The sequence below is a fragment of the Mustela putorius genome, unplaced genomic scaffold, assembly GCF_011764305.1.
Source record: "Mustela putorius furo isolate JIRA1106 unplaced genomic scaffold, ASM1176430v1.1 tig00000174_pilon_pilon_pilon, whole genome shotgun sequence".
Taxonomy (NCBI): Eukaryota; Metazoa; Chordata; class Mammalia; order Carnivora; family Mustelidae; genus Mustela; species Mustela putorius.
Genome location: NW_025421304.1, coordinates 301,072 through 316,916, shown reverse-complemented (window position 1 = coordinate 316,916; position 15,845 = coordinate 301,072). Strand labels below are relative to the sequence as shown.

The following is a 15,845-nucleotide window of genomic DNA, read 5'->3' as shown; positions in this document are numbered from 1 at the left end:
CGATCTCAGGGTTGTGGAATCTAGCCCTCGAATCTGCTTGGGGTTCTCTCCCTCCGCCCCTACCCCATTTTCTGCTCTCTTTTCTCTCTCCTCTCTCTCTTTCTCTTAAAAAAAAAGTAAAAAAGAGTAAAAAAGTCCTGTGCTCTACCAACTGAGCCAGCCAGGCACCCCCAGAGTTAGAGTTTTAAAAAGAGATTTAAGATTGGTTTTACAAAACTTTCCAATAACAACTGATTTTTTTTAGGTCTTTTCTAAATAACATTTCCAAGTATGGTCTGTAATAAGAGAAAAGAACTAATAATTTTACTTTTTCTTTCGTGGATTAAAAGTATTGAACCTCTCATTAATGTTCTCACTTTATGAGATACCTGATCAGATTAGATTCTTTGAAAAAATGTCTCTTTTTTTTGCTGCTGCAGTTGGGAGAAAGGTAAATTTCCTCTTCTTTTTTCCTACTCTTAGTATTTTATTATTAAGAAATATAGTCTTGAGGGGCGCCTGGGTGGCTCAGTGGGTTAAAGCCTCTGCCTTCGGCTGAGGTCATGATCCCAGGGTCCTGGGATCGAGCCCCGCATCGGGCTCTCTGTTCAGCAGGGAGCCTGCTTCCTCCTCTCTCTCTGCCTGCCTGTCTGCCTACTTGTGATCTCTCTGTCAAATAAATAAATAAATTCTTTAAAAAATAAAATAAAATAAAATACATCTTTTTAAAGTATATAATTTAGTAGCTTTTAATGTAGTCACAGGGTTATATAACCAGCACCCCTATCAAATTATATGTAAGTACTTCATTTGTTTTTTTATGTGGTAAAGTATGCATAACAAAATTTGGCATTTTAACCCTTTTTTTTTAGAGGGGGGAGGAGGGAGAGAGTATCTTAAGCAGGTTCCTCGCTCACCACGGAGCCTGCTGTGGGGCTTCATCTCACAACCCTGAAATCATGATTTGAGCTGAAATCAACAATCAGAAGCTTAGCCAACTGAGGTACCCAGGTGCCCCAACATTTTAACCAAATTTAAGGGCATAGTTAAGTAGCATTAAGTATATTCACATTGTTCTGCCACCGTCACCACCATTCATCTTCAGAACTTCATCATCTCCAACTGAAACTATACACATTAAACACTTCCCATTCCCCTCCTCCTCCCTCCCCATCCCTGGCACCCACTTTCTGTCTCTCTGAGTTTGATTATTCTAAGAGTCTCAGATAAGAGGAATCATACACTATTTGTCCTTTTGTGACTAGCTGATTTCCCTTAGCATAATGTCTTCAAGATTCATCCACGTTATAACTTGAATCAAAATAACCCTCATTTTTATGGCTGCATAATATTCCCTTGCATGCATATACCACATTTTCATTTATCTGTTTATGGACATTGGGGTTTCTTCCACTCTGGGGCTGTTGTAATACAAACATTTGCATACACGTTGTTTTGGGGTTTTTTTTGGGGGGGGTGAATGTGTATTTTCTCTCCTGAAATACATACGTAAGGGTAGAATTACTGGATCACATGGTAACTCCTACATTACCGGTTTTATTCTTATGATGTTGATGTAAGCGAAACTAATAGACTAATTCAGCAGCTTCCTGGAGGATGTGACTATCAGGGTGGGAAATAGCTCTTTGAAGAAAACTTGCAAAAGGATATAGCAGTGAAATCAGCATGAATATTGTAAGACTATTCTCAGAGAGTTTACCCATCTTTTTAGGCAGTAATCCAGTAATGAGCGTACATAAAAATCAGAGAATGTTGTATTACTGGTAGCTGAAGAAAATAAGAAACGTTTAGCAGAACAATTCAAATTTAATGTACTTCTCCAAGGCCAAGTAAATACTGTTTAAAAGAATGAACTGGGGGCACCTGGGTGGCTCCAGAGGGTTAAGCCTTTGCCTTTGGCTCAGGTCATGATCTCAGAGTCCTGGGATTGAGCCCCACATCAGGCTCTCTGCTCAGCACCGAGCCTGCTTCCCCCCTCTCTCTCTGCCTGCCTCTCTGCCTACTTGTGTTCTCTTCCTCTGTGTCAAATAAATAAAATCTTAAAAAAAAATAGTAAAAGAATGAACTGTGCACATTTTGGAAAACAGTTTCCACTCAGAACATAACAAATGTTCATAAGCATATACATTTTAATTTACAACATGGTCATTGAATCAATAACTTCATATGCTTAAATTCTTATCAAGATCAAAAGAAAAATATGTGATATATACACAGGGAAATATTCAGCCATTCAAAAGAAGATTTTGCTATTTGCAACAGCATGAGTGTATGTTACCCTAAATGATGTAAGTTAGAGAAAGGCAAGTAGCAATTTATATGCAGAATTTAATCCTCCAACCCCTCAAGGAAAAAAAAAAAAAAGCTGGAGCACCTGGGTGGCTCAGTTGGTTAAGTGGCTGCCTTTGGCTCACTCAGGTCATGATCTCAGGGTCCTAGGATCGAGCCCCCTATCAAGATCACTGCTCAGCAGGGAGTTTGCTTCTCCCTCTCCCTCTGTGCTCATGCTCTCTCTCTCTCTCTCTCTGTCACTCTCATTGTCTCTCAAATAAATAAATTTTTTTAAAAAGCCGAACTCAGATACAGAGAAAAGATTGGTAGTTGCCAGAGGTGGTTGGGGTAGGGGACGGGAGAAATGCATTTAGATGGGCAAAAAGTACAAACTTTGAGTTATAAATGAGTCATGGGTATGTAATGTCCAGCATAGTGCTATTATTAGTAATACTGTATCGTATATTTGAAAGTTGCTAAGAAAGTAGATCTTCAAAGTTTTCATCACAAAAAAAAAATGTAACTATATATGATGATGGATATTAACTAGACTTAACTGTGGTGATCATCTTGCAATATATACAAATACGGAATCATGCTATATAACTGAAACTAATGTTATATGTCAATTATATCTCAAAGAAAGATGTAAGTTTTAGGTCCAAGTCTAATACAACAGTATATTATCTCTAAAAACTGGTTATTGAGGCATGACCTTCTTGAGGTTGCTTTAGGTATTTTCTGTCAGCTTTTAAATATCTAATTACTTGATCCCTGGTGAGATTTTGAGATTTTATAACTTAGATTGCATAACAGTATTCTGGGACACACACACACACACACACTTTGGCTAAGATTAACCATGTGAGTTTCACCTTTCTTTTTTATTCATCAATACTATGAAATGCCTATGTCAAAGGATATCTTTTCTTCAATGTCTAGGTCATTGAAACAGCAAAGAAACCTGTCTCTTGTATGTAGGCAATTATTATTACTTTCCAAGAAAAAAAAATCAAGAGAAAAAGACAGGTACTGTTGATGTATGAGTGTATAGCTTTCTGGACTTCTTCTATCCACTGGAGCCTAATGATCTGTCAGCCTTTCAATATTGAAATAGGCATGTATCTTAAAAGTAGTATAGTGTAAAAGTGGTTTCATAATCTGATTTTTCTGACAGTATTTCTGGAATATTTTCCATGTCTTCATTACATTCCCTTCACATTTTGTATGTAATGTATTTCATAATGTATTTCAGCAGTCAGTTTTTCTGGAATCAGAATGTTGAACCCTGCCTGACCAATTCTATGGATTTTCTAATTTGTATACCCTTTCTTTTCTTTTACTTAATTTTTTAAAAGATTTGTAGCAACATGGATGGGACTGGAAGAGATTATGCTGAGTGAAATAAGTCAAGCAGAGAGAGTCAATTATCATATGGTTTCACTTATTTATGGAGCATAACAAATAGCATGGAGGACAAGGGGATTTAGAGAGGAGAAGGGAGTTGGGGGAAATTGGAAGGGGAGGTGAACCATGAGAAACTATGGACTCTGAAAAACAATCTGAGGGGTTTGAAGCGGCAAGGGGTGGGAGGTTGGGGGAAACAGGTGGTGGGTATTAGGACACGGATTGCATGGAGCACTGGGTGTGGTGCAAAAACAATGAATACTGTTATGCTGAAAATAAATAAATAAATAAATAAATTTTTTAAAAAGATTTGTCTATTTGAGAGAGAGAGAAAGAGTACGGGGAGGGGCAAAGGGAGAGGGAGACAAGCAGACCAGTCTGAGCAGGGACCTGGACACGGCTCGATCCCCGGACCCCAGAATCATGACCTGAGCTGAAATAAAGACCCGGACACCCACTGACTGAGCCATGCAGGTGCCCCTAATCTGTATGCCCTTTCTAACCTATTCATCCTCACTGACCCCAAAGTCAGGAAGTAAGGTGTGTTTGGATGGTGTAGGTCCTTTCCAATCCTGAAAGCTGTGGATGAAGGGAGGAGGAACAGCCCAGTCTCCGGTGCAAGCAGCTTCCCCAAAAGGAAGGACTGGCCAGAAAATTGTCTGTTGAAGTATCTGCATTTCCTGGGGATTAGGGGAAGAGTTTCAATTTATCTAAAATCCTTCTAATCTTTTGCAATTAGGTGCGTTTGTATGGTCGGAGTTATAAAGTAAAATGGAATGTAGAAGCAAAACATTTAATTTCCTTTGTAGTAATACTAAAGCATGCTTGCTCTCATGGGTCTCTTTTTCTTTCCCAGTTTTGGATACTCTATTTTTCTCCAGTAGAGAAACCCCAAGGAGGACTTTTTTCATCAGTTTTTTCATCAGTTCTTGCAGCTGTCAAACTGTGACATAATGTAAGATGGTGTTCCCTTCTTATTGAAATAAATGTTTTCATTACATTTCATTTCATTCCTGTAATATAAATGTTTTCATTAATTATCTGGAAACTTCCTACCAGAAAACATCCCAATCAATTATTGGTTCTCTATACCAGTGAACAATTGTTGCAGATGACCTCGTGTTCTCCTTCTGTGACCAATCTTTTCCAACCTTTATTTGATTTATGTATATACTGGCTAGAATATTCATTATCTCTTATGAGCCCAACATATTTTAAAAGCAGGGATGGAAGAATGAAAAAAATAAAGTCCTGTAAAGAAGTGATTTGAGGGGCGCCTGGGTGGCTCAGTGGGTTAAGCCTCTGCCTTGGGCTCAGGTCATGATCCTGGGATCTAGCCCCGCATCCGGCTCTCTGCTCAGCAGGGAGCCTGCTTCCTCCTCTCTCTCTCTCTCTGCCTGCCTCTCTGCCTACTTGTGATCTCTGTCTGTCAAATAAATTTTTAAAAAATTAAATAAAAATTTCAAAAATTTTTTTTAAAATCTTAAAAAAAAAAAAAAGAAATGATTTGAGCTTCCCTTGTCAGGATTGTAGCTGTTGAATTAGAGATGAGGATCCCATTTGGCCAAACGTGGAAAGATTCTGACATTTGCATAGGAGGGAGTTTTCTAGGTACAGGTGATAAAACCTGGTAATAAATGGTCTCTTTCTTAGTGTAGGTTGAGATTAATGCTTTGTGAGGCCTTTAAAATTGAATAGACATGTGATTTAGAACTTGCAAATATATGAGATCATGACCTGAGTGGAAATCAAGAATCTGCTTTTTAACAGACTAAACCACCCAGGTACCCCCAACATAATTTTTTTTTTTAACATGTTGACTACTGTTACAATTTTTTCAGTTTTTTGTTATAAAAAATTCTCTGAAAAACATTCTTCTGCATATAACTTGGGTACCTCTATTTTTATTTCCTTAGGGTAAATTTTTAATAGTGGGCTTTCATATAAGAAATCACACATTTTTTTTTTTAAGATTTTATTTATTTATTTGACAGAGAGAAATCACAAGTAGATGGAGAAGCAGGCAGAGAGAGAGAGAGAGGGAAGCAGGCTCCCTGCTGAGCAGAAAGCCCGATGCGGGACTCGATCCCAGGACCCTGAGATCATGACCTGAGCCGAAGGCAGCGGCTTAACCCACTGAGCCACCCAGGCGCCCAGAAATCACACATTTTAAGGACATGCAATATTGTCTTCTGACCCTGTGATATTAGAATTTGGGTTGATTAAATAATCAAATGTATTTATCCCTTCTTTTTCTTTTTTTTTTTTTTAAAGATTTTATTTATTTATTTGACAGAGAGACAGAGAACACAAGTAGGCAGAGCGGCAGGCAGAGAGGGCAGAGAGAGAGGAGGAAGCAGGCTCCCTGCTGAGTAAAGAGCCCGATACGGGGCTCGATCCCAGGACCCTGGGATCACGACCCGAGCCGAAGGCAACTGCTTAACTGACTGAGCCACCCAGGTGCTCCCCTCCTCTTTTTTTTTTTTTTTTTAAAGAGAGTGAATGTACTGAGTGGGGGCGAGAGTGGGGGGACACATAGAAAGAGAGAGAATCTTAAGCAGGCTTCACACTCAGCACAGAGCCTGTGACAGACAGAGTTCAATCTCCTGACCTGGAGATCATGACCTGACCTGAAATTTAGAGTCAGACACTTAATCTACTAAGCCACCTGGGTGCCCCTTTAGCTGTTACTTTTAAATGCCAATAATCCAGCAGGATATAAACTATGAATAGAAGTTAAGTATAAATCAGTGTATAGTGAAGACCACTAAAGAGAGTCAGGTGACCTACTTTGGGAATTCATAGGAAAGTGGCATTGGTTGGATTCTGGCCATTACTATAGAGTTTGAACAAGTTATACTGAGCCCATGGAATCTCTCTGGAGATAAGTGGGATTTATTGTGTAAGCTTTTGCCTTCTGATTCTTTTTTCTCAACTGATGTTTGGATGCAAAGTGAGACTATATAGTGAGTTGATTGGGCAGTTGTCTGGAAGACATTGTGGCTAAATGTCAAGGAAAAAAACCTCCCTGGGGTCAAGAAGATTTTAGAGTACTCAGAGCTTTTCTCCAAGCTTAAGAAGAGAGTGTTTTAAAATTAAATGAAGTTTTGAGGCACCTGGGTGGCTCAGTTGGTTAAGCATCTGCGTTTGGCTCAGGTTATGATCCCAGGGTCCTGGGATTAAGTTCTATATTGGGCTCTCTGCTCAGCGGAGAGCCTGCTTGTCCCTCTCCCTCTGTCTACCACTCTACTTGTGCTCTCTCTCTCTCTGTCTAATAAATAAATAAAATCTTTTTAAAAAATTAGGGGCACCTGGGTGGCTCAGTGGGTTAAGCCTCTGCCTTCGGCTCAGGTCATGATCTCAGGGTCCTGGGATCGAGCCCCGCATCAGGCTCTCTGCTCAGCAGGGAGCCTGCTTCCTCCCTCTCTCTCTGCCTGCCTCTCTGCCTACTTGTGATCTCTGTCTGTCAAATAAATAAATAAAATCTTTAAAAAAATTAAATTAAGTGAAGTCTCTACTTCTTGGATAATAGCTTCTAACACATACATAAGTATATGTATAGCTTTTTAAGTTAATGTATGGCCACTGTTAAAATAATTATGAAGTATATTTAAAACAAAAAGAAAACCAAGATTACACCTATTAAACAAAGTGATAGTAACATAGGCTGAATAATGTAATAAAATGGATAAATTACCAACCCTTTCAATGGAAATCCTATTCCCTGTCCCTTAATATGCTCCCCTCCTCTTTTAATGATCTAATCATGTTGTACTCCTGTTTTTTTATCTTATTTTTCTGTCAATAGTGTATCTGTAATATTTTCCTTGTCCTTAAATATGTTTTCCTATTTAGCATTTAATGGCTGTTTTGTATTCTATTGCCTGAATATTTAGTATTTATGTAGTCAGCTTGGCTGGACTCAAAACAGAGAATGTAGGCCTAGACAGTTCCTTCTTTGTGTTCATTTCCCATATATTGACCAACTTCAGTGGACCCTGAGGCCCTAAAAAGCACCTCTGGTTTGGATGATGAGGCCTCTATCAGCCTTGGAAGGTGGCAGTGAAGGCAGGTGAATCCACCCATGGAAAGACTGAGCAGCTCAACCTCAGGACTAAATAAGCTTTCCCAACATGGGATCTTGTCCAGTCGGTCTCCTGCTCCTGTATTTGGGTCTGGCTTCAATGCCAGAAATGACTTTACAACCACCTTTGTGTAGTCTGGGACTTTGTGTAGTCTGGTGACCTGGGACTTGGGAGAGACCTTAGATCATCTTCTATTTTTCCCTAAATTGTGTGTACAGTAGTGGGGGCTAATTTTAGAAGAATGGGGGAACAAAAACATTTTATTGAATTAAGTCATATCGGGAACACTAAAACTTTTTTTCTTCTCTCAGCTCTGGATTTTCTGGAATTTGAATATTTTTCAATGGAGGAACACCAAGGAGCACTGATCAGGTCTGACATTTCTAAAACCATGACCTGTGTAAGTTGGTTATTTCTGTCTTCTTGCAATATTATGATTTTAGTCTGTGTGGGTTTTTGATTAGTTAAGCCAAAGCTTCCTACTTAAAAGGGTCTCATTCACTTATCTGCTCTACAGTTTGTCCTAAAATTAAAAAAAAAAAAGATAGCAAATAGCTCAATTTCCTCCCAATGAATGTTTGTTGTCCAGTTTTTGTATTTATTATCCAATTTACTCAGTCCACTTCTATGCTTATTCTTCAATCAAAGGCTATGATGGACCAGTAAAGGAGTGAAATCCCATGAAGGAAATATTTGAATTTCCTTTATAGGTCTCTGGTTTGATGAATTAGAGGTGTTGATCCCATTTAATTACCACAGGTAGACTTTCAAATTCTCCACAGACCTGAATTTCCTAGGCAGATGAGATATGGATATTGGTATCAGTTGGTCTCAGTTTTGGTATGTGATGGTATCTCATGTTCTTGAGCATTGTAAAATGATTGGAAACATTTGTGTCATGCATCTTGCTAAGGAATTATTGAGAGACAAATATATCTATTTTGTGGTTGAATGTGATCTGTTGAATTTGGGTGACATCTCTTTGATTACGGCTCATCTTCATCAGTATACAGTTAGAAAAATGTTGAGTAACTGATGAAAGATGATTATGAATGAGAATATTATCCAAAGGAGTGCAAATGTGTTGATTTCCAGAATAGATGAAAACCTTTGAAATTTTGTTTAACCGAAGTATATCCATGTCAGGAATGTATTAAGTCTGAGATTTCTATAATAAAATGGATTGTGACACAGCCAAAATTTATCTGTCAAAAACAAAGAAAAATGCTTATGATAAGTCCTGGCAAAGGATGAACTCAGTGCTTATAGAACTGTCAGACTTTTTTCAAAAGCTTTTACTTAATACAGAACTTTTTATATTTAATATGGGAGGGAAATCCCATCTTTGTTTAACTCTGAAGGGGAAATAATTTAGAACCTCACAGTTTTTGAAAATCCATACATCATGCAACTGGCTGATTATATGATTGTGCATTATACTTTATTGAATGGGGGAAAAAAATCTTTAATTTCATCCATTCCCCAGTAGGTCTGAGTTTTTGTGATAGCCCACAACCTATAAAGATTTGTCTGTAGTAATAGGATTCTTCAGGAATATGTGGACAATGGGCTTTGATTTTCTAGCCCACTTGTACTATATCACTCCCTTTCTTTAATTCACTCCTATAATCTCCTGTCTTTACCATCTCAAAAGTGTGTTTTCAATTTCATACTACATGGGTTTGCAGTTTCAGGAATTAGTGACATTCAGGGATGTGGCCATAGACTTCTCTCGGCAAGAGTGGGAGTACCTGGACCCTATTCAGAGGGACTTGTACAGGGATGTGATGTTGGAGAACTATAGAAACTTGGTCTCATTGGGTAAGTTTGTTTGACACGAGAAATTTAGAATGTGCTCTGTGTTATGTTGACTTTCAACACAGGGAATTTCAAAGCTGTCTTTCAAGATGTAAGCTGAATTTCTTTTTCTTGTTCCCAGAGGAAGGTTTGAGGTCTGTCTGTTTGTCAGGGCCTCTGCCACCAACCATGGTCATTTCCTCTTTTAGTGATACTTACATCTCCCTCTGGCCCTTCCTTTCTTCCTATGGGGCTGGACAAGAATTCCTTATATTTATTCCATATATAGCTTTTGTCCAGGAAGCCTGGCTTACCATTGTGTTCAGGCTGATTTGCTGTGTCATCCTCTGATCCACTTACAGGGCAATAATTAGGCGTAGACTTGCGATTGACTATAGCTATGAGAAGAGCTCTGTAGCTTCTGTAGTGGTGGACTGGATAAACAGTATTCATTTAAAACTGAAGAGTACACATTTCATTTCCTACAACCAATTTTGTATGATTTACGGCTGAAAGTTACAATTCATGGCATACATCTGTAATTGAATGAATATTTTATAAGTGAATTTTTCTTAAGGAAATAATATTATTATAATTGGCATTATTTCCCAATTATGACACTCATACTGGAGGGGGAATATGTATACATGCAGACAAATTTAATCATCAAACAACCATGCAATAATAGTAGTATCACACCCATTTTACTTGCCAACACTGGGGAAGAGTGTGTTGAAATGAGTTCCTCAAAGTCACAAGGTTGGTAGATATTAGAGGAGAAAGAATTGGTGCATAGGCCCTTAGCTCCAATGAGTATCCTCAAACATTGTTAACCTTTTCAATCACTTTGTTCAATTTTCTCTTAAGAAGAATCTATATGAGTTTAAATTAAAATAAGATTTTATCATACCAACGTTGTTTCTTTAATCATCTCATCCTTCTATTATCTGAAGTCTGTAGCAGTAACAACCTTGATTTCATTATAAATTTAAGTAAAGCTAAAGATTTTGTGAGTTCTGCTTTCATTTCTGTACCATGTGGCTTTTTTTTTTTTTTTTCTTGTAAGCAGGACATTCTGTTTCTAAGCCTGATGTGGTTGACTTATTGGAGCAAGGAAAAGAGCCCTGTATGATTTTGAGGGAAGAAACACAAAGACAGTACACAGGTAAGGAGGGGAAGAAAGGCGAAGGAAAACCATCAGGGCTGGTAGCAGCCTGTGTGGTTAAGAGGGAGGATTACATCCCTGTGGTATTTCAAGTCACAGAAAGACTGTAATAATAGTACAAAAGTTTCTTTTATACCTTTCAGCAAGTCTTTCCAAATGAGGAAAGCTTTTCTAGTCCACATTGAAGCCCTTCACCTGTCCACATCCAGTCACAATCTTCTCTCCCTGCTAAGTGTAACTTACTCTTCTGATTTTAATGGCGATCAGTTCCTTCCCTCTTTTCTCCCTCCAATTTCTCTATGTGCTTTTAAAATCTTTAATCTCTAAGTTTCTTCTCCATATCTTTTGTCCCTAACCATTTACTTGCTGAAGGAACATCTTCCATTTTGTTTTGCTGATGCCATTTTGAAATTTACTTAAACATGTTCTCTGACCTCTCTGTATCCTCTAAATAAGTAGTGGGATCAAGAAGCATAATGAGAGGGGCGCCTGGGTGGCTCAGTCATAAGCGTTTACCTTTGGCTGAGGTCATGATCCCAGGGTCCTGGGATGGAGCCTGACATCAAGCCCCGCATCCAGACCTGCATCAGGCTCCCTATTCAGCGGGAAACCTGCTTCTCCATCTCCTGCTCCCGCTGTTTGTGTTCCCACTCTTGCTATGTCTCTATCAAATAAACAAATAAAATCTTAAACAAACAAACAAAATCTTAAAAAAAAAAAGTAATGAGATTTAGATTGTCTATATATAATTATATATATTATAAAATATTTAAATATATATAAGGGGTGCCTGGGTGACTCCGTGGGTTAAAGCCTCTGCCTTCAGCTCAGGTCATGATCCCAGGTTCCTGGGATGAGCCCCACGTCTGGCTCTCTGCTCAGCAGGGAGCCTGCTTCCCCCCTCTCTCTGCCTGCCTCTTTGCCTACTCGTGATCTCCATCTGTCAAATAAATAAATAAAATCTTTTTAAAAAAAGAAAGAGAGAAAGTATTATTTAAAAATATATATATATATATTTAAATATATAGAATTTAAATATATGAGATATATTTAAAATATGTATTTTGGCAAGACAACTTCTTCAACAGTCTTCTATACATAATGTGTTGGCAGTATTGATTGCTGGCTTTCAACATAAAAACAGAACCAAGCTTATTGCTTACTGTGGTAAAGGACAACACTGCCTCTAAATAGCTTCGGTAGAGGGGCACCTGGGTGGTTCAGTGGGTTAAGCCTCTACCTTTGGCTCAGGTCATGATCTCAGGGTCCTGGAATTGAGCGCCATGTCCGGCGCACTGCTCAGCGGGCAGCCTGCTTCCCCCTCTGTCTCTTTGCCTGCCTATCTGCCTACTTGTGATCTCTCTGTCAAATAAATAAATAAAATCTTTTTAAAAAAATAAATAAGAGTGCCTGGGTGGCTCAGTGGTTAAAGCCTCTGTCTTCAGCTCAGATCATGGTCTCGGGTCCTGGGATCGAGCCCTGCATTGGGTTCTCTGCTTGGCGGGGAGCCTGTCTCTCTGCCTACTTGTGATCTCTGTCAAGTAAGTAAATAAAATCTTTAAAATAAATAAATAAATAGATAAATAAATAGCTAGCTAGTTAGCTTTGGTAGTGTCTCAAAGGGAGAAATGCCAGGATTGATGTTATTGACAATTGAAAGTTTGGTTTAAGGCCTGTCTTTCAATGTGATTAGGATTGGGTGAAGAGCAGGATACAACAGGGGAAAATTCATGGAAATTAGGTAAGAATTTTGAGGCTTGGGGGACACCTGGGCGGCTCAGTTTGTTAAGCATCTGTCTTTGGTTCAGGGTCCTGGGATCAAGCCCTGTGTCAGGCTCCCTGCTCTCCCTTTCCCTTTGCCACTCCCCCCTGCTTGTGGTTTCAATCTCTCTCTCTCTGTCAAATAAATAAATAAAATCTTTAAAAATAGGGACACCGGGGTGGCTGAGTCAGTTAAGCCTCTGTCTTCAGCTCAGGTCATGATCCCAGTGTCCTGTAGTTGAGTCCACATTAGACTCCTTGCTCAGCGGGGAGTCAGCTTCCCTCTCCCTCTGCTGTACGCTCTCTCTCTTTCTGTCAAATAAATAAATAAAATATTTAAAAAAAATAAATACTCTTCAATAAAAACTCAACAACTAAATGTATTATTATACTTGTAATTTTTTACAAATCTAATAGGTGAGAAGTGGTATCCCGTTTCAATTTGCATTTTCTTTATGAGTGAGTGAAAAATTTTTTCATATGTTTAACAGCCATTCCTTTCTATTTCATGAGTTTTGGGGGTTGTATCTCTCCCCCATTTTTCTATTTGGCTTTTTATCATTTGTCCTTCAATTTTTAAGGGTATTTTTTACATATTAGGAGTACTAGCCATTTGTCTGAAGTGTATGTTGCAAATATTTTCTCCCAGTTTCTCAATTGTTCTTTTTTGTTGTTGTTACTTTGATTATGGCAGTTTATTTATTTTTTAATATAATCAAATTCATCACTCTTATTATCTCTGAATTTTGTGTCTTGGTTAGAAGCTATCACAAGGTTAAAGATAAATATACATCTTTTCTTCCATCACGTGAAAGATTTTATTTTTTACATTTAAATCCCTAATCCATTTGGAGTTTGTTCTTGTATATAAAGGTATGGATCTAATGAAATCTTCTCCCACATGGCTATCCCAGTTGTCCCAACACCATTAATTTAAACATCCATCTTTCCTCCCTTCATTTGAAATGCTATCTTCATCATATAATAAATTTCCGTATATTCTTGGTTCTATTTCTGGGCTTTCTGTACTGTTCTACTGTTTTATTTCTATATCCATCCATAAACTAACACATTGCTTTTATTATGGTTACATTGTAGCACATTTTCAATGTATGTTATGGCTAGTCCTGTCCCCCCTTTTAGATTTTCAGTATTTTTCTTTTCTAATTTTTCAATGTTTGTTTTTCCATGTGAACTTGATTATTGATTATTAATTTTTCTAACTCCATGGAATGCTTATTGGTATCTTATTTGAATGGCATTACATTTACAAATTAATTTAAGAAGAACTCTTAAGTTCTTAATTTATAGCTGTTAAGTCTCTTAATTTATAACGTTAAGTCTTCCTATCCAAGAAGAGGGGTTGTTTCTCCATGTGTTGGAGGCTACTTGTGTGTCTTTTAGGAGTGTTTAAAATTTTTCTGAAATGGGTTTTACATATTTCTTAATTTTTTTTTCCTAAATATTTAATCTTGGGGCGCCTGGGTGGCTCAGTGGGTTAAGCTTCTACCTTCAGCTCAGGTCATGATCTCACGGTCCTGGGATCAAGCCCCACATCGTGCTCTCTGCTCATCAAGGAGCCTGCTTCCTCCTCTCTCTCTTCCTGCCTCTCTGTCTACTTGTGATCTCTCTGTGTCAAATAAATAAATAAAATCTTTAAAAAAAAATTTAATCTTGTTCTTACTGTCATAAATCACATTTTATCTACTGTTTTGTCCTTTACCTAGTTATGGTCTTACAATAAGAAGACTCTTAATTTTTTCAACAGGTTTATTGGTATATAACTTATATAACATAAAATCATTTTTTAAAATTGAACAAGTCCGGGGCACCTGGGTGGCTTAGTCGGTTGAGCATCTGTCCAACTCTTGATACTGGCTCAAGTTATGATCTCAGCATAATGAAATTGAGCCCTGCATGGGGCTCCACACAGTAGGGAGTCTGCTTGAGATTCTTTCCCTCTGCCCTTCCCCCTGCTCATGGGCACTCTCTCTTTCTTTTTCTCTCCTTCTCATATAAATAAATACATACATACATACATACATACATACATACATAAATCTTTAAAAAAATAAAGTGAACAAGTCAGGGTTTTAATATAATCACAATTTTGTGCAGCCATCACCAGTATGTAATTCCATCACCCCAAAAAGAAATCTGATACCCATTAGTAGTCACTCTGTACACCCTACTCTCATAGTCTACCCTAGTCTCATAGTCTGCTTTCTGTCTGTAGATTTGACTATCAGGAGTATTTTATATACATGGAATCATACACATGAAGACTTGTGTGAATGGTTTCTTATGCTTTTGAGATTCATCAATGTAATATCAACTTCATTCTTTTATTGTGGCTGAGTAACATTCTATTCCATTATTATTTTTGCTTTGATTTTGGTATCAAACTTAGGAAATCATTGTATAATCCAAGGTCTCAAAAAGTTACCACTATGTATTTTTCTAAGAAGTTCCCAGTTTTAGCTCTGAAATTTAGGCCTTTGATCCATTTTGAGTTAATTTTCATATGTGCTGTAGGGTGCCAAGTTCCAACTTCATTCTTTTGTACATGAATATCCACTTATTCCTTCATTGTTGCTAAAAAGACTTCACTGAATTTTGTTGGCTCCCTTTTCAGTAAGGAATTGATCATAAATGGAGATTTTATTATCTGAATTCTATTCCATTGATCTATATATCTGTCTTTATGCCAGCACTACACTGTCTTGATTTATTGTAGCATAGTAGTAAGTTTTGAAATCAGGAAGTGTGAGTACTGTTACTTTGTTCTTTTCTCTTTTTTTTTCAAGATCATTTTGGCCTTTTGGAGTCTCCTCTATTTCCATAATGATCAGCTTGTCATTTTCAGCAACAAAAGCAGTTGCCATTTTGATATGGATCGCATTGCATCTGTTGATCAGTCTGTGAAACATAATAATCTTAACAGCATTGCCTTTCATGAACCTGAGAGGTCTCGCCTGTTATTTAGGTATTTAATTTCTTTTCACAATATTTTGAAGTTGTCAGTGTATAGATCTCAGGCTTCTTTTGTTCAGTTTATTCCTACATATTTTATTCCTTTTAATACAATTGTAGATGGCATTTCTTTCTTAATTTTGGTTTTAGATTGGTACCCTTGATTTTAGTAAGTTGACTTTATATCCTGGTATACTACTATGTCATCTGTGATATAGTGATAATTTTATTTCCTTTTTTCGGGTAATTTTATTTCTTCTTTACCTCCTTCTTACCTTTGATTTATCTTGTCTAATTGAATGGCTGATATCTTTACTACAGTCTTGAATAGTTGCAGGGACAGTCAGGTTCCTTGATTTGTTCTTGATCTCGGCAGAAATGTCTGG

The 15,845-nt window shown here is 37.7% G+C and overlaps 1 protein-coding gene across 5 annotated transcripts in view; it reads left to right on the top strand.

Moving 5' to 3' along the window:
- ZNF573 (zinc finger protein 573) overlaps positions 1 to 15,845 on the top strand; it is a 30,801-nt gene that overhangs the window by 3,255 nt on the left and 11,701 nt on the right. The window contains exons 2-5 of one of the 5 annotated variants that reach the window (XM_013047687.2): positions 4,535 to 4,633; positions 8,075 to 8,163; positions 9,452 to 9,584; positions 10,627 to 10,725. In XM_013047687.2, the coding sequence (XP_012903141.2) occupies positions 8,107 to 8,163; positions 9,452 to 9,584; positions 10,627 to 10,725 (289 nt within the window). In that variant the 5' untranslated portion in view covers positions 4,535 to 4,633; positions 8,075 to 8,106. Of the gene's footprint in view, positions 1 to 4,534; positions 4,634 to 8,074; positions 8,164 to 9,451; positions 9,585 to 10,626; positions 10,726 to 15,845 lie in introns of those variants that run through there. The other 4 variants (XM_013047689.2, XM_013047688.2, XM_045075899.1 and 1 more) reach the window with 4 other exon arrangements.